Raw genomic sequence first — 20000 nt, forward strand, 5'->3', positions numbered from 1 at the left:
CACTGATGAAGATCAACCAGTCTGAAACCGTTTGTATGCATGTTGGATTAAAATGGCTCTGAACAAAAATCTGACACATCATTGCATTCCAGCGGTTCTGAAAGCGTGTTTAGCTTTCAGGGACAACACCTGGATGATTTGCATATGCAGCAGTGATGCACAGTGGGCCACCTCATGTACTCACTCCAACCTGCATAATTGCAAATACTTCCTGTTTTAAGAAAGCAAAATTCTGTTATACATATCATTTTTAGTAAGAGGGCTTTTTGGTCCTTTTAAGACCCTTAGGCTCGGTTCACATTGAGCCTGCATCCACTCCTGCACTGCGATCTGCTCCGTGAAGCAGGTCGGGAATGTCTGCTTCGACGAGCGGAACGCAGGGAGCGGAACTGAGTGGAATGTAGCAATGTGAACTTTCCCATTGGGAAAGCATTGCTTCTGCTGCTGCGTTCCGCTCGTTGGAGCGGAACGTAAGCTATTTTAGGATCAATGTGAACCGAGCCTTCAGGTAGCCATACACTGGTCGATTTGCCATCAGATTCGACCAACAGATAGATCCCTCTCTGATCGAATCTGATCAGAGAGGAATCGTATGGCTACCTTTATTGCAAACAGATTGTGAACCGATTTCAGCCTGAAAGCGTTCACAATCTGTTGTGGTGGTGGTGCTGCCGCCGCTCCCTCTGCCCGCATGCCCGCATACACGCATACATTACTTGCTCCGCCGGCGCGACTCCAGTCCCCAGGTCTCCGCTGTCTTCTCCGCTCTGGTCTCCAGGTCCGGCATGCTTTACTTCTTCCTGCCCGGCAGGAAGTTTAAACAGTAGAGTGCCCTCTACTGTTCTAACTTCCTGCCGGGCAGGAGGAACTGAAGCATGCCGGAGACCAGAGCGGAGAAGAAGCAGCGGTGACAGTGGGGACAGTCGCGCCGGCAGAGCAGGTAATGTATTGCCTCTCTATTGCGTCGGTCGTCGGGCACTCGAACGCCGCTAGCGACGCGCTCCCTACCCGCGGGCGATCAATGGTAATTTTCCACACGGAGCGATCGACAGGATCGGACGAAATGGATCGAAATTCGGCATGTAGCGCGAACGATTGGCAGCGGATTCGATCCCAGTGATCGAATCTGCTGTCGAAACGGCGGCAAATCGGGCCAGTGTATGGCCAGCTTTACACCCTCCTTGGTGTTCTGGTTCACCATGAGCTTGTTGGGCAATCTGTAACCCATTGCATGCATCACATGTTGCACTTTTTCTGCAATGTAACATAACATTGTAAAACTAGCCTAAACATTTGCTGTGACTACCTCCAAAACGGGTAAATATCTCTTGTAAAACTGTCAGTTTAATGAATTCTGCCCTCTTTCATCACATGAAATAGGAAGCCACACTAAAATGTCCCACTGATAATTTTCAAAGTAAGGTTCATTATTGTACCGTTAATGTTAACATAAAACATCAATTCATGAATTATAATTAAATTACATATGGTGAAGGGACTAGAGCTCCTCTGAGGGATAGTTAGTGACAAGACTATATACAGTGGCTTGCAAAAGTATTTGTCCCCCTTGAAGTTTTCCACATTTTGTCACATTACTGCCACAAACGTGAATCAATTTTAATGGAATTCCACATGAAAGACCAATACAAAGTGGTGTACATGTGAGAAGTGGATCGAAAATCATACATCATTCCAACATTTTTTTTACAAATAAATAACTGCAAAGTGGGGTGTGCGTAATTATTCGGCCCCCTGAGTCAATACTTTGTAGAACCACCTTTTGCTGCAATTACAGCTGCCAGTCTTTTAGGGTATGTCTCTACCAGCATTGCACATCTAGAGACTGAAATCCTTGCCCATTCTTCTTTGCAAAACCGCTCCAGCTCAATCAGATTAGATGGACAGCGTTTGTGAACAGCAGTTTTCAGATCTTGCCACAGATTCTCGATTGGATTTAGATCTGGACTTTGACTGGGCCATTCTAACACATAGATATCTTTTGTTTTAAACCATTCCATTGTTGCCCTGGCTTTATGTTTAGGGTCATTGTCCTGCTGGAAGGTGAACCTCCGCCCCAGTCTCAAGTCTTTTGCAATCTCCAAGAGATTTTCTTCCACGTTTGCCCTGTATTTGGCTCCATCCATCTTCCCATCAACTCTGACCAGCTTCCCTGTCCCTGCTGAAGAGATGCACCCCCCGAGCAAGATGCTGCCACCACCATATTTGACAGTGGGGATGGTTTGTTCTGAGTGATGTGCAGTGTTAGTTTTCCGCCACACATAGCGTTTAGCATTTTGGCCAGAAAGTTCCATTTTGGTCTCATCTGACCAAAGCATCTTCTTCCACATGGTTCTTGTGTCCCCCACATGGCTTGTGGCAAACTGCAAACAAGACTTCTTATGCTTTCCGTTAACAATGCCTTTCTTCTTGCCACTCTTCCATAAAGGCCAACTTTGTACAGTGCATGACTAATAGTTGTCCTATGGACAGAGTCTCCCACCTGAGCTGTAGATCTCTGCAGCTCGTCCAGAGTCACCATGGGCCTCTTGACTGCATTTCTGATCAGCGCTCTCCTTGTTCGGCCTGTGAGTTTAGGTGGATGGCCTTGTCTTGGTAGGTTTACAGTTGTGCCATATTCCTTCCATTTCTGAATGATGGCTTGAATAGTGCTCCGTGAGATGGCTTTGGAAATCTTTTTGTAGCCTAAGCCTGCTTTAAATTTCTCAATAATGTTATCCCTGATCTATCTGGTGTGTTCTTTGGACTTCACGGTGTTGTTGCTCCCAATATTCTCTTAGACAGCCTCTGAGGCCGTCGCAGAGCAGCTGTATTTGTACTGACATTACATTACACACAGGTGCACTCTATTTAGTCATTAGCACTCATCAGGCAATGTCTATAGGCATCTGACTGCACTCAGATCAAAGGGGGCCGAATAATTATGCACACACCACTTTGCAGTTATTTATTTGTAAAAAATGTTTGGAATCATGTATGATTTTCGTTCTCATGTGTACACCACTTTGTGTTGGTCTTTCATGTGGAATTCCAATAAAATGGATTCAAGTTTGTGGCAGTAATATGACAAAATGTGGAAAATTTCAAGGGGGCCGAATACTTTTGCAACCCACTGTATGTACTCTGTGAAGTGCTGCGGAAGATGTCGGCGCTATATAAATACTAAATAATAATAATCATTTATACAAAACAACAAGAATACATAATGGAACTATGAACTTGAACATTGGATGTAAACATTTTTGGCAACAGAAATAGAGAGGTTATTATATTTAACATGATCTGCTATTAACTCTTTTACTAATACAAATCAACCCCTTTACTAATACAAATCATATATCAATAGTTGAAAATGCTGTACTTTTTTAAATTGGTTTACGTAAGCTCTCTTTTGGTGAGATTATGTTAAATCCTTTTATTTCATTGTATCATTCTAATTATGTAACCTTTCTGCAGTACTGCTTAGTTTACAGATTGTGATCCTCTGTCTTGCCAGGCCATCTTCTGTCTCCGTCATCTGGAGTCCAGGATGTAGCAGATACCCCAGAGCTCTATTCCAGTGAGGGGCAAGACAATCATCATAATAACGTTGCAACAGTAAGATAAACTCGGTCAATCCAAGCAATGCTTACATTTATGATGATTTATATGAACAGCTTTTATTCTATTAATCTCTTCAACAAGAGGAAATTGTATTTTTTATTGATTACCATTGTCATTTCAGTGTGAAGATTCCTTATTTATACTATCCATTTACTTATGTATAAATGAAATACAATTAACACATCAGACAGGTCTCCATGGCCATTAGAAGTTAGAGCACACCTGAAGAGACAGTGATGTGGAGGCTGACATATTTATTGCCTTTTAAATAATGCAAATTGTCGGGCTGTCCTGCTGATCATTTGCCTTTAATAGTTATAGTTATAGACCCTGAACAAGCATGACGATCAGGTTTTCTGACACAAGTCTGACCAGATTAGTCATATGTTTCATTCTGGTGTCCAATTTAGATATTACTTAAAGAGGAACTCCAGTGAAAATAATGTAATGAACAAAAGTGCTTAATTTTTACAATAATTATGTATAAATGATTTAGTCAGTGTTTTCCCATTGTAAAATATTTCCTCCCCCTGATTTACATTCTGACATTTATAACATGGTGACATTTTTACTGCTGGCAGGTGATGTCATGTGGAAGTGGCTGCTGCTTGCTTTTTTGGCAGTTGGAAACAGCTGTTATTTCCCACTATGCAACAAGGCTCCCACAGTGAGATGTCAGCACCATGTTCCCAATATCACACTGTGGGAGGAGTTTCAACACAATATCAGCCATACAGAGCCCCCTGATCCGTATGAGAAAAGGAAAAGATTTCTCATTGGAAAGGGGGTATCAGCTACTGATTGGGATGAAGTTCAATTCTTGGTTACGGTTTCTCTTTAAGCCAAAGAGATCAGCAGGATAGCAAGTAACTGATTTTGTTTAAAAGGAAATAAATATGGCCACCATCACATACCTCTCACTTCAGGTTCCCTTTAACCTCTTGCCGACCGCGTCACGCCAGTAGGCGTGGCCGCGGCGGCAGCCCCAGGACCGCCTAACGCCAATTGGCGTAAAGTCCTGGGGTTCTGTTTTGCAGGAGATCGCGCGCAGGCTGCGCGCGCATCTCCTGCTTGGGGGGCGGAGCTCGTTAGACGGCGTGATTGCCGTCTATTTACTCTGTGCAGCGCTGCGATCAGCAGCAGCGCTGCACTGGGGACAGCCGTGTGACACGGCTGTCCCCCTGGGGGACAAGAGAGCGATCGGCTCTCATAGGCAGAAGCCTATGACAGCCGATCGCCGTAATTGGCCGGCTGTGGGGAGGGAGGGAGCGAGGGAGGGAAGGGATTTAAAGGAAGAGGGTTTGTTTTTTTAAAAAGGGCAACACAAATATTTATTTAAAAAAAAAATAAACATGGGGGGAGCGATCAGACCCCACCAACAGAGAGCTCTGTTGGTGGGGAGAAAAGGGGGGGGGGGAAATCACTCGTGTGCTATGTTGCGCGGCCCTGCAGCTTGGCCTTAAAGCTGCAGTGGCCTTTTAAACTAAAAATTGCCTGGTCACTAGGGGGGTTTAGCCCTGCAGTCCTCAAGAGGTTAAAGGGAATGTCCAAGCAAAATAAAAAAAATGAGTTTCACTTACCTGGGGCTTCTACCAGCCCCATGCAACCAGCCATCCTGTGCCCTCGTAGTCACTCACTGCCGCTCCAGTCCCCCGCTGGCAGCTTGCCGACCTAGGAAGTCGGCGGGCCGCATTGCGTACATTTTTACGCATTCCCGCTAGTGCAGGAACATTATGCTTTGCACAGCATCAGGGAAAAAAAGCCCGGGCAGTTTTCTTTGATGGGTGGAGCTTAGCTAAAAATGCAGCTAAAAATTATGCTTTGGTAAGAAAAACAAAGTTCTGATGCTGTGAAACTAAAGAAACACCAAGCCTTTTCAGTTCTGCTGAGTACATTTTTAGTTCACTTTAAGTTATAGAGTAGTATACATTTACATATGCACTAACCGCAGAGCTGTTGTGAATCCACTGAGAATGTTGAAGACATTAAAAGCAGAGGAATTGTCTATAACCCATAAACCTGATTCAGATCGTGCGTGATGAATGTGTGGAAGAGGAAGAATTTTCCAGAAAAGTACCTGCACATCACCTTTACATGTACCCACAGTAAGTTTGCCTAGCTAGGACCTGATGGATATTATTGGTTCCTGTCTGCACCCTCAACATGTACACTTACCAAGGACTAGTTTCTATTCAACAGCTACTCTGCAGCTATATCTTAAGTTTAAAGTGCAACTCTGGTGTACATAAAAAACACCGAGGTAAACTTAAGGCACGGCTGATCAGTCTGCCGACAGCTTGTACACACGTGCTACTGTCGGCAAAACGACCACCCGGTGGGAGGGTCTGACGGACTCGTCATTTGTAAAAATACAGCGTGTGTACTGGCCTTTTCTGTATCAGATATAGAAAAGGAAGAGGTCTTTTTCTGCAAGGTGGTGGGGCTATCAGCATCTGGCTGATATGGGACTCCAGTGAATCTTGTTATACAGACGACATGCCAAGGAATTTAAGTTGGCAATGACAGTATAGGACGGTCGACATGGTAGTGTCAGCTTGCTGGCCAGGAGCTTTATCTTCCCAAAAGAAGGTGCCATCTTAAAATATCTTTAAAATTCCTAAGCTTTGGCAGTGATAGAATGCCTTTTATGTTACATACTTTTAATCAACAAGGTTGTTATATGCAAATTAGAGGAGTTGGAGTCAGCAGAGTCATTAACTGAGGAGGAGTTGGATAATTTTTGTACCGGCTCCACAGCCCTGATTTTACACTACAGTTACTCTTTAAGAAGACCCTGTGCATATTAGCTGGAGTGAGGTTGTTTATTTGATTGCATTTGTATTAGGGTGATCACTCAGATAGTAGCTATAAGCTCAAATTTTGCCAATGTCATTTACACCTCTAAATTAGCATTTTTGCCTGAATCAATATTTTTGTGAAAATATAATGAATTTTTACAAGATATATATCATCGCAAAAATACACCCTTTCTTGACAATGTGTTTTATCGTTCCCACTGACTTCTATACATTTTGTGAAAATGTGTTTTTGCATGCATGCCCGTAAATTATTGCGCATACACTCGTGTACAAAAATGTGCTACCTAATGCCTATTGACTTAAATGCATCTGGTGAAAATGTGTTGCATGCATGCCCATAAATGTAGGCACACACATACATATCTGTGAAAATGTGTTTTCTCATGGCCATAGACTTCAATGCATTCAGTGAGATTATTGAAAAATGAAAATGGTCTTATTTACTATCAGGTAGCACTATCAATCTGTTCCCCTTTGTTACTGGACTGGGTGCGAAAGTGTTCTAAAAGCTCCTGTGCCCACTAGCAGCTGTCAGTGTAGAAAGGCTTTGCAATTTCTCTTGGAAGGCACACCCACTAACTGTTGACATATATGTCAGTGCTGATAAATGGAGGTAACCCCTCTGTCTGCTCGATATCAGACATTATAGTGGGGAGTGTGGCTAATACTACTAAAGAGGGAAACCTGTATGCCTAGGAAATCTTCCACCCAACAGTCACTGAGCAGGAGTGCTTAAAGCGGAACTGAAAATTCCTCCGTTCCCACGCCGCCAGTTAGCTTTGGTTTTTCCCACGGGCCACTGCGCCTGCGCAGCTCTGGCCACGCGTATCTTTGCTCACGTTTCCGTCCGCAATAGCTTCCTGCGCAGAGCACGATTGTGGACAGGAATGAGAACAAGGCCACGCATGGCCAGAGCTGGGCAGGCGCAGTGGCCCATCGACTTACAAGTTGACCGAACCGAAAGTAGCTGGCGGCAGGAGAACGGAGGATCGTGGAAGACCGGCGCAGGACAGGATGGCTGCAAGGGGCTGGCAAAGGCCCCAGGTAAGTGAAACCTTTTTTTATTTTCAGTTCCGCATTAAGCTGCCTCACTAGGTACTGAGTGGTTGCTAATGCTATCATAGTGACTTGCACTGTTGTAATAATGAATCAGGTGTCAACTGAGGGACACTAACTTGCACTTATGAAAGTGCTGGCTACCACAGCTGACTGAATTCTTATTGAATCAGCCCCATAGTGTGATCAAGCCACAGGGCAAGTATGCTGCAACTGAAAATGTTATAATATGTGTGGGCCTGTCATTGCTAACATTTCTGCCAAGCTCCAGCCAATATTATGCTCTCTAAGCTGTGACCAACAATTAAGTCCTATAAGCATTAACGATTGTCTGGTATGTCAATAAACGGCAAGACATGTTTTATTGCCTTTTTAGAAGACACTGGGCACTGTCACAGAAAATTCCCCAGACTGCCCTCAGCGCTGCGCTTGGCGTTGTCATAAGGACCAGTGAATAATTATTAACTGGTCTCTCTGGAGGTCTCTCTGCAGGGATGCCAGGAAGAATAACTGAGGTTACCAGATGGCTTTGGGTCAGCAGGGACAGATGAGTGAATTTTCATTAACTGGCAGTTTATTGGATTATATGATGCAATTATCTATAAAGGTGCCTTTACTAGTGGTTATGGTGGTTATTGACCTGTTCATCATTCTAATGATCCACACAGTGGGATTTCAGAAAGAGCTGGTATCTATAATCAATAAGCTTTGCGTTATAATGTGGCATCGGTTTTTAATTTGCATGTGTCACATTTGCATATAAAACACTGCCAGTTTCCACAAGTGGAAAAAAAATGTGGTTGTTTATTTTACATGCAGACATTATGTTTGCAAATAGAAGAATTGCTTCTTTCATATTCAAAAATAAGAGTTACTAATCTTCAGTTTGGAATTCCTCACACAGCAGCGCTTGGAGAAAATGATGTGCCCCGCTTTCCATGTCTCTAAAAGACTCTAAAATGTGTAAATGTCATGAAAAGGTCACTGGATGGACCTGCCATGGCTGGATTTTAACAAAACAGATAAGCCTGAGGTACTTTTCCCAGCCCCCTTTTTTATAGCGAGACATCCTGACCAGCCCACTCGTCCTGTGTAAAGGAAATCATGTTAGTTTGTTTATAGATAGATAAACTAACATTAAAAAGTACATATGGTTACATAGTAATGCCTGGCAGTTATATAGGTCCCACCTAAAGTCCACAAGCATTGATTAGAAAGTAACCATATTAAAATACAAAAAACTTTATTTAATGTTTATTATTGATTTATAAAGCGCCAACATGTACCGTGGCATTGTACAAAGTAATAAAACAAACATGGGTACATAATTGAACAGACAATGATATACATCAAATATGGACACTGGTACACAATACAGAAATGGTGATTACAGTGACAAATGTAACCTGATGAATAAAATGTATAACAGATTGCAAGCTCAAGACTGAGTAACAAATTCCAAGACACAAAAGGATGAGAGAGCCCTGTCCCTGCTGCCTTACCATCTAAATGTATGGGGGAAACAAGAGGCGAGGGAGTATGCAATTATATATTAATTATATAAATAGCAATTCATACAATCAACAGCATAGCAGTAGGTATGATCAATAAGATGCAAATACTTTCTCCTTACAGTCACATTTCATGTAAATATTAATGTTATGCAGCTTAAGCATAGACCAATAACAATTGACAGGATGCTATTCTAAATGGTCCAATTTCAAGATGCATTTAATTTACATGAAATTTGAAGGCAAGGAGAAATGATTTGCATCTTATTGATCACCCCTACATAGCAGCTAATATGACCCTTTTTCGTTTCGCCATAATGTTCGCAAAAATATCACTTTTTCACACAAGTGAGAATACTCACAAAAACTAATATTCACCAAATGCATTGCAGTTTTTGGGCATAAAAAAAACCCCCTAATTTTCTCCAAATGCATTGAAGTCAATGGACACGGGCAAACACATTAAGGAAATCATTTTCACAAAAATTCCATTACATTTTCAGGAAAATTTTGTACCAGACAACATTTTCAAAAATGACTTTTTTTCTCTTACTGCTGGGAATACAACATACAATTTTCTGTAAGATTTACCTGCCAGATAGATAAAGTTCAACATGTTGGAAATTTATCTATCTTACCATCTATCTGCCGAGCAATTAGGCATTGTTCTACTCATCAGGAAATAAACAGAAGACAATGCACCAGAGATAATGACCATTCTCTACAGAAAATAATCTAATTATGCTTTCTAACAGAAAATCTAACAGAAGAATCTAACAGAAAATTGTATGGTGTATTTCCAGCATTACACATATAAGTACAGATTTTCATTCTTGTCCAATAATAATCTTGTAGGCCTAGTGCACACCAGAGCAGTTCTGCTGCGGTTTGCGATCCGCTTGCGGGTGCGGATCCGCTAGGGTAATGTATTTGAATGAGAGGCGTTTTGCAGAAACGCATACTCCCAGGCTGCTGCAGATTTTGGATTGCGGATGCGTTTCTGCCTTAATGTTAAGTATAGGAAAAACGCAAACCGCTCTGAAAAGCGGCACTTCAGAGCGGTTTGCCAGGCGTTTTTTGTTACAGTAGCTGTTCAGTAACAGCTTTACTGTAACAATACATGAAATCTACTACACCAAAAACGCTTCCCAAAACCGCAAAATGCTAGCTGAAACGCTACAGAAAAAGAAGAAAAAGCGTTTCAAAATCTGCTAGCATTTTGCGGATCTGCTAGCGGATTTTGGTGTGCACCAGGCCGGATTGTGTATATGGGAAGAGTAAAGAGATATATATAATTCAATATTGGCAGGACAGCTGTTCCCTGAGGATATGTGCATTGAAGCAGTGAGTGCGCTCTTATACTATATATTGCAATTTAAAGCCTTGAGAAATAAACATCATGATGTCTCAAAATATATATATTTTACAGGTTTTTTTTAAGTCCATTATTTTATGATGACACTGTCTGTATATAACTGGTCATGCGTATAAAAATATGAGGCACATTTGAGAATTAAGCATAATATATGTAGTACAGATATTCCTTATATTGTGAAGAAGTGGCAGATCTATGATTTATTTAAGTATTTAGGTTTCAATAGTTTTTTGAGTTTTTGTCTTTTTATGGGCAATTTTCATAAAAAGGCCCTAAAGAACATTTCAGTACAATAATAAATTTACATCAGTAATTTAAAATAATAAACAGACCAAGTATAACAATATTTGTTGATTATACAAACATATTACCAATTTAGTTGAACATTAAACTATAATACTTTTCCATGTCCATATTTGTCAGGGAGCAGAATTACCTAGTAACTGGGAGCCCATAGTCCTCCCAACTAAGTCACTAAGGAGTCGCATCCATCTATATATATATATATATATATATATATATATATATATATATATATATATATAATTTATATTTTATATCTATATTATGACATATATTAAGTTATTTATTCTAATATGCTTATGACCTTGTATTGAGTTATCGCTGACCCAAATCAACTTTTTGTCCATTAAACCTTCTGTTTAACCTCTAATCCTTAAATTTTTATTTAAGTATTTATAGTTAAATGTTTTTGATGTTTTTTGACCATTCGCATATTGAGCGGCATATTTAAAGGACCACTACAGCGAAAAAAGTAAGCAATTAAAATCTGACTGAGCCAACAAGTTTTTACACTAGTCCATCTCCTCATGGACGATTTTCAAGGTTTTCTTTGTTTTAATAAGTGTTTCCTGAACAGTAGTTACCTTAGTAACTGACAAAATAGTGTGCAAGTAGGGAGGCTGGTATGTTACTATTTTGGCAGTTAGACTTAGCAACTGTACTTCTTTTTTTGCTATAGCAGTCTGTTAACAAACACAGACAAACACAGAACATTTATATCGCGCTTTTCTCCTGGCGGTCTCAAAGCGCCAGAGCTGCAGCCACTAGGACGCGCTCTATAGGCAGTAGCAGTGTTAGGGAGACTTGCCAAAGGTCTCCTACTGAATAGGTGCTGGCTTACTGAACAGGCAGAGCCAAGGTTCGAACCCTGGTCTCCTGTGTCAGAGGCTGAGCCCTTAACCATTACACTATCCAGCCAGCTGTTAAACTGCACATTGCTGTCACTTCCCATTCACATTAACCATTTATTTATGGTGATGTTCAACTGCTGCCCCAACTACTGTTTGTCTTTGGAATTTGCTATTGCACATATGGCTGTTCCAAACCTGTAAACAGCCAATCAGTGCACTGTGAGTCAAATGATCAGCATGATCACATTGTTCACATGAACAGATTGGAGACACAGATGCTATTAGGTCTGTCCTCTCCACAGCCATATACTGTATATAGGTTTGAGATGGATCCTCTGGTTAATTGGCAGCCAATGAAGAGCTATAAGAAAATTTTGTATGTGGTTAAAGTGAACCTTAACCGAAGTAATGAAAAAGAGATTCACTTACCTGGGGCTTCTACCAGCCCCCTTCAACTGTCCTGTGCCTGCGCCAGTCCTTAACATTCCTCTGTTCCCCTGCTGTGGCTTTGTTTCATTTTCGGCTGACTGTCAGTCAGCGGGCCACTGTGCTGCGCGGCCCTGGCCACGCACATCCTTGTTTGCGTTCATGCCGGTGTTGTGTCTGATTACGCTGCCTTTGGATTTGTGCTGCCCCGCATGCGCAGTAGGAGACTGTGCGGCCACAGTTCCTATTTAATTATGCTGCTGATGGTAAAATACTAAATATCTCTGCTTCTTCACAGCCTACACTCCCCAAATTTTCAGGGTAGGGAGGGGACCCCCTGAACTACCTCTATGCCAAATTGCAGCCCCCGAGACCCACTGGTTCCCGAGATAGGTTTCTCTAATCTATCTCCTAAACCAGCGGGGCTCGGGGGCTGCAATTTGGCATAGAAGTCGTTCGGGGGATCCTCTCCCTACCCTGAAAATTTGGTGAGTGTATGATGTGTGGAAGCGGAGATATTATTTTACCAGCAGCATTATAATTAACTTCACACTGAGCATGCGTGCTACTCAGTGTGGAATGGAGCTTCCGGGCAGCGCAATCAGACATTACACCGGCAAGTGCGTCCTTTGCAATCACAGTATGAGGCTTTCTCTTACTGCCCCTGTGCAGGACTCACTCGCTGACATGAACATGTACGAGGATGGGCGTGGCCAGGGCTGCACAGGCACAGTGGCCCGTTGACTGGCAGTAGGCCGAAAATGAAACTAATCCGCTGCAGGGGAACGGAGGATCGTTAAGGGCACGGGCACAGGACGGCTACAAGGGGCTGGTAGAAGCCCCAGGTAAGTGAATCTCTTTTTCATTACTTCGGTTAAGGTTCACTTTAAATATTTTATACAAAATAGGGTAAGTTACCTGTTCGTACTTATCAAATTAAACCAAGACTGTGTATATCTGGAAGTCAATGTTAGAGCCATAATCAAAGTAAGTATAACACCACTAAAAGTGAAAAAAGGACCAATAGTGAGGGGCGGTTGTACTGGCGTTAGTGATGCAACAATTTAAAACTACTCCCTTAGGAATTCACTGGAAAGAAACAGGATACAAGTAGAATCTCCCCTTATTTCTTTATTTTATTTTTCTAACTACTGCCTCAAAGTTTCCACTTTTCCAGCATTCCGGATCAATATAAATCGAAAAAAAATGGAAATCTGATTGTTTTTTTCAGTCGAATGAAAAAAAGATTTCGATTTTTTTTTTTTTTAGGAGAGACGATCATATTTATTGAATTGCCGTAAAATCTGATCATTTTATTGTATCGTGTGTCGCCACCTTTAGGAACAGTTAGTGACAAGACTATATGTTCTGTAAAGCATTGCAGAAGATGTCAGCATTATATAAATACTAAATTATAATAATGGTAACTTGTCCTGTAACATGCTCACAATAATTTCTGTTACAAAGCACAGTGTTCTCCCCAGGCTCTTTTAGCTGTGCGCTCCACCCGGCTAGTTTTGGTGAGCACCCGGCTGTCATTGGCTCACCTCCTCCTCTGCTGTAAGCAGAGAAGTGCTGGCCCTGCATTCTGTCATCTCATCCCACCCGGCTACTTTTTCATGCCACCCGGCTGGAAAAAAATTCTGGGGAGAACACTGAAGCAGAAGTCCTAAGTTTCTCTAAATTAAATATTGACTATCCTCATAAGTAGTCTTACTTTCTACAGATTGGTGAAGAGAACGATACTGCAGTCCACCATCTCCATCATCACTCTGCTGCACAGAACAATTCCAGCCTGGCTCTGGACTCTTCATTTTGCTCTGATTCTTCTTCATCAAATACTATAAGAGGTACCATTTATAGAACTTTTATACAGAAAACGTTTACTATCTCTATCCAGTGATATCTGACACAATGAACACCTTGCAGTCCACATGTGTGGTGTGGAAATGCAGTACAAGAACTGAAAGGTAGTTTTAAGTTCTCCTTCTAAAAAGCAAGCATTTCTCTGGGAGATGAAACAACAATGTTCCTCTTATAGCCCATTCTTCCAGCACTGGGTCCTTAATTATGGTCTAGCTGTGTTCCCTGTTGTGGGCAAGTACATCTACACTGGGCATGTGCAAGCTACTTATGGGCCACATAACTAATCAAAGCCTTAGAGGTAGCCAAATGCAATTTTCAGGGTTCATTCATGTGAATGGAGCTGGAGAGCTGAACTTTACAGAAGTTTACAGTTGGTGACTAAAGCACTGAATGCCACCACAATTAATTAGATCACCCTTTTTATAAATGCAGCAATCTTAACCATCTCAGCCTGCAGGTATTTTTCACCTTATGGATGAGAGGAATTTTCACATTTCAGCGCTCCTCCTTTTCATTCACCAATAACTTTATCACTTTTTATCACAACAAAATCATCTATACCTTGTTTTTTTCACCACCAATTAGGCTTTCTTTGGGTGGTACATTATGCTAAGAATTATTTTATTCTAAATGCATTTTAACGGGAATAATAAGAAAAAAATGGGAAAAAAATCATTATTTCTCAGTTTTTGGCCATTATAGTTTTAAAATAGTACATGCTACTGTAATTAAAATCCACACATTTTATTTGCCCATTTGTCCCGGTTATTGCAACATTAAAATTATATCCCTAGTAGAATGTATGGTGATGATATTTTATTTGGAAATTCAGTTTTACATTCATCACTAATTTCTAGCCCATATTTTAATAATAATATACCCTCTTGACATACATATTAAAAAAAAGTTATTCCCTAAAGTCAGTAGGTGTAATTTTACTATTTGGCGCATTACTTCCTATAAGTGTTCAATAAGTATGCTACATAGGAAATAATGCATTACACTGTAACTAGGGAAGTGATTTAGGCATCCATTCAGCATCCATTTGAAAAAGGCGTCGGTAGACTTGGGCGCAGGATACAGCCTGTATATGGCTGATCCTGCTGCTGCACAAGTCCCGGCCGTGTTAATTACTATTCCCCCTCCAGGCCGCCATTGATGGTGGGGAATTAAATAATTTGGCTTCCAGCTATTGCTGGAGGCCGAATTATTGTGTTTTAAAAGTAACTTCAGCTCCATCTTCTGACAGCGCTGACGTTTCTCACTGAGCACCACTATAGCTGTAATTCCTATTACAGTCTATGGTGGTGCCGGCTGCACCCAAATCTTCCTGTGCTGAAAAGCTCTGCTTCATCCATTCATGCCTGCGATCACGGTGGCATAGAAGGGAGATGAGTGAATGGGAACAATGTTCCCATACATTAATCTAACGATCGGTGGCGGCGGATATATATATATATATATATATATATATATATATATATATATACCTATATATATATATATATACCCCTTATAGAGTTGAACTGGCATGGTGACAGGAAATCAGGTTAGGGAAAATCTCCTCATCAGTGGTACAGACAGCAATTACAAAATAACTGGCAGGTGCGTGCTGAACCTTCCGATACTACAGAAATCTAGATAAATAGCGGTGGCTGGACAGTGTAATGGTTAAGGGCTCTGCCTCTGACACAGGAGACCTGGGTTCGAATCTCGGCTCTGCCTGTTGAGTAAGGACCTATTCAGTAAGGACTTCTTTGGGCGAGACTCCCTAACACTGCTACTGCCTACTGAGTGCGCTCTAGTGGCTGCCTCATAAGCGTTTGAGTCTGACAGGAGAAAAGTGCTATACAAAAAAAGGAATTTTTATTATAAATATATATCTTGGATGGACTAACACTTTAGAAAGTACAACATCCATTTCCACATTCTTACAAACTACGTAAGAAGGGTTAGAAAATTAGCCTTCCATCGCTATATATTATAACCCAATATGCACTTTGTATTGGCTTAGTTGTTCTCTCTGAATGTATTTGATTGTATTCCTCTTAGATAGAATGCTACAGTTAATTCAACTGGCGTAAGTAAAACATTTTGCCAATAGGATTGTAAGGCTTCTCACAGTACTCTGTTTTAGGGGAGGTCCTAAACCACACTATGCTGCTGGCCTATTCTGATTGGTGCTAGTCGCACTGACAGCCTACTTTAGTTTTGGATGCATGAGTGTGGTATGGGTGCCATCAACTACTCCTGCACCTCATTCCTGTGTAGCTCCATGCATGGAACACTTCCAGTAGGCTGTGACACAACTATCCAGCACTTATTATTGACACACCTATCCAGTATAAGGAATAATATAGAATTAGTACAGTGTTTCCATATGTGTATAAAAATGAGGTAAGCAAACTCTAAAGATGTTTACAAAAGTGTATAGTCCTGAGCTGAAATGGCCTCTTTTCTGAATAAAAGTGGAATTTTACTGTAAGTGTGTTGGGATTTTAAATGCTTTTTATTTTTCCTGGGTTACTTTCAAATCCTAAATTTCTTTACAACAAGAGATAAGAGAAAGACGTAATTAGGCTTGAAGCTGGTTTATTATACAGTACTTGGTTACATATTTATAGGAATAAATGTGCTCTTCCATTAACATTTCAGGAAAGATGAAAGAAATACCTTTAGCTTATATGACTTGAGAGTTCCTCTTTAATGATTTATGGCACATGCCATTCAGAGATAAGAGCAGAACCACCTCAATCTTCTCTGTACTTCAGTTTCTTTATCATTTACTTGGACTCCTGTCTTCACTATTAAATCTTGTTTGTGTGCAACTGTTTCAAAGCACTCATTTGATAACATCTGATACCAGTTAAACAAATGTTCTCTTGGTTACTCTTATAAATAAAATCATCTAAGTTCTCTATTATCAGCATTACAATTATTACTGATTTTTCTCCATTGCAAAGATACTGTGTCTCCAACACATCAACAGTGCTGCCCATAATTATTCATACCCTTGGCAAATTTTGACTTAAAGTTACTTTTATTCAACCAGCAAGAATTTTTTTTGATGGGAAATGACATAGGTGTCTCCCAAAAGATAATAAGACGATGTACAAGAGGCATTATTGTGGAAAAAAACATTTCTCAGCTTTTATTTACATTTAACCAACAAGTGTCTAGTCCAAAATTATTCATACCCTTCTCAATAATCAATAAAAAAGCCTTTATTGGCAATCAAACGCTTGCTATAATTGCAGACCAGCTTTTTGCATGTCTCCACAAGTATTTTTGCCTATCCATCTTTAGCAATGAGCTCCAAATCTTTTAGGTTGGAGGGTCTTCTTGCCATCACCCTGATCTTTCACTCCCTCCACATATTCTCAATTGGATTTAAGTCAGGACTCTGACTGGGCCACTCCAAAACATTAATGTTGTTGTCTGCTAACCATTTCTTTAACACTTTTGCTGTGTGTTTTGGGTTATTGTCATGATGAAATGTCCACTGGTGCCCAAGGCCAAGTTTCTCTGCAGCCTGCTTGATGTTGTGGTTGAGAAAATGTATTGCTCTTTTTTCAGGGTGCCATTTACTGTGATTGGGTTCCCTGGTCTATTGGCTGAAAAACACCCACAAAGCATTACGTTCCCACCACCATTTTTGACAGTGGGGATGGTGCTCTTTGGGTTGAAGTGTTCTCCTTCTTTAAGCCAAATGAAGGAAACCTCATTGTGACCAAACTATTACATTTTTGTTTCATCTGACCATAACACAGAAGACCAGAAGTCTTCTTCTTTGTCCGGATGAGTATTTGCAAAGGCCAAGCAAGCTTTTGTGTGCCTTATCTGGAGAAGTGGCGATCCTTGTATTCTTTTTCACCTCTCTCACTATCCTCCTGGCCAGTACAGGTGTAACTTTTGGCTTCCGACCATGTCCTCTGAGATTTTCCGCAGTGCAGAACATCTTTTATTTTTAATAATACCTTGCACTGTAGCTACTGGAACTTGAAAACATTTAGAAATGGCCTCGTAGACCTTTACTGACTTGTGAGCAGCCACAATGCGCTGCTGCAGGTCCTCACTGAGCTCCTTCGTCTTAGCATGGCTGTCCACAAACGAACTGCAGAGATATGCTATTTTTCACCTGTTGAGTTGATTAAAACATCTGTTCCCAATTACCCAGGGTAATTATAATTAGAATGCTTTAGAACATCTTGGACTATTTGGAATGGTATAGAACTTGGGATTTTCCCACAGACTGTGACAGTTTGTGAAGGGTATGAATATTTTTTTACTAGACACTTTTTCCTCAAATTTAAATACAATCTGAGAAATGTTTTTTTTTTTCCAAAATAATGCCTCTTGTACATCGTTTTATCTTTTGGGAGACACCTATGTAATTTACCGTCAAAAAATGATTGCTGGTGTAGCCCTTTCAGGGAACAAAGTGTTTTTTTTTATTCTTCTGACATGTGTATTTATTTTCGCGTCAGCAGCGAAATTACGCCTGCTGCTGACACAGAACTTGGCAATAGGCAGAACCAAATAGGCGCATAGAGACAGTGCACACAGACATATCGTTGCATGCACTTTTGCTGGTCACCTAGCAAACAGGTACACAAAGCGGGGATATTTCAGGAAGTAGAGTGAGTGATAACGCGAGCGGCAGTGCAAGGGGCAAAGCGGGCGACATGTACTTGGGAGAACTCCTCACAGAAAACGGTGCCGTTAGGCAGCGGAGAGCGAGAGGAGAGGAGGCACACCGCGCAGCAGTGATTACCTCAGGATGACAGAGGAGATCCGGTGTGTGGGCCAACAGCTACCCAGGCGCAATGGGGGATGCTAACAAGAAGGGGAATAACATAGGCGACAGCTAAAAAACAGAAAAGAGACAGAGCAGCCAGATCTAAGTATACAGTACACAGTCAAAAATGACAGATGAGTATGAGTGACGCTACTAACATGCCACAGTCAGTATTCAGAGTAATAGAAAAAATAGACAGAGAGACAGAATTCAGAGTTAATTGCCAGAAAAAAGTGACAGTTAACAGCAGGATTAAGGAATTATTTTCCTCTGATTAGAGTGGCGCACTAGGATCTGCCTGTCTAATATGAACTTAAGGAAACCGTAAACCTTTAACATACTGAACAGTTTAATTATAAATTATAACACTGTTGATGTATGAGTAACTAAGACTGTGTCCTGGTTACATCCCAGTACATCTTGAACTATGTTGCCAGAAAGTGTATGGCCTTCCTTATAACCCCCAATTGATGTGTAGCTCAGCCGTCTACTGTTATTTTGTTTCATGGACACTTTGCCTGCCTTAATAGTGTCATATCCTCAGTCCTGCTAATTGTAGCTAGTCAGTGAAGTTGATATATTTCTATGGATGTTCTGCTGGAATGAAACTCCTGTAAAGGTGGCCATACACTGGTCGATGTGCCATTAGATCGACCAGCTGACAGATCCCTATCTGATCGAATCTGATCAGATAGGGATCGTATGGCTGCCTTTACTGCAAACAGATTGTGAATCGATTTCAGCCTGAAACCGATCACAATCTGTTCAGCTGCTCCTGCCGCCTGTCCCCCCCCCCCGTATACATTACCTGAGGCTGGCTCCCGGGCGTCTTCTCCGCACTGCACCGCACCGCTGTTCTTGCTCCATCCCGGCGCTTCCTGTGTTACTCCGTGACCAGGAAGTTCAAATAGAGCGCCCTCTATTTCAACTTCCTGGTCACCGGAGTGACACAGGAAGTATAAGCGTACACTGGGACATGCGGAAATGCGGTGCAGCGAGGAGAAGAGGACCCCGGAGCCAGCTTCAGGTAATGTATACATGCTCGGATCGGGCCCGAATCGTACGCCGCAAGCGACGCGCTCCTACCGCCGGGCGATCGAGGGTAATTTCCCGCACGGCGCGATCGACGGACCGATCCGATTTCGGGAGGGAATCGGATCGGCGGGTGCGTTTAGCGCAAGCGATTGGCAGCAGATCCGATCCCAGGATCGGATCTGCTGTCGAAACGCCCGTGAATCGAGCCAGTGTATGGCCTGCTTAAGAGAAGAAAAGAGAGAGAGAACGTTAAACCAAGGGAACTTATCAGTGAGACACAACACTTTTGGTTACTTACCAACAAAAAGGGAGATTGTGTAGCTGAGTCGCCTTGAAACC

General features: G+C 41.5%; 1 protein-coding gene across 7 annotated transcripts in view; it reads left to right on the forward strand.

Moving 5' to 3' along the window:
* Positions 1-20000, forward strand: part of LOC137563885 (uncharacterized) — a 348893-nt gene that overhangs the window by 187007 nt on the left and 141886 nt on the right. For all 7 annotated transcript variants that reach the window (XM_068276935.1, XM_068276936.1, XM_068276937.1 and 4 more), the window contains 2 exons: positions 3515-3615; positions 13689-13812. In XM_068276935.1, coding sequence (XP_068133036.1) covers positions 3515-3615; positions 13689-13812 — 225 coding nt within the window. The remainder of the gene's footprint in view (positions 1-3514; positions 3616-13688; positions 13813-20000) is intronic.

This window comes from Hyperolius riggenbachi, chromosome 3 (genome assembly GCF_040937935.1).
Source record: "Hyperolius riggenbachi isolate aHypRig1 chromosome 3, aHypRig1.pri, whole genome shotgun sequence".
Lineage (NCBI taxonomy): Eukaryota > Metazoa > Chordata > Amphibia > Anura > Hyperoliidae > Hyperolius > Hyperolius riggenbachi.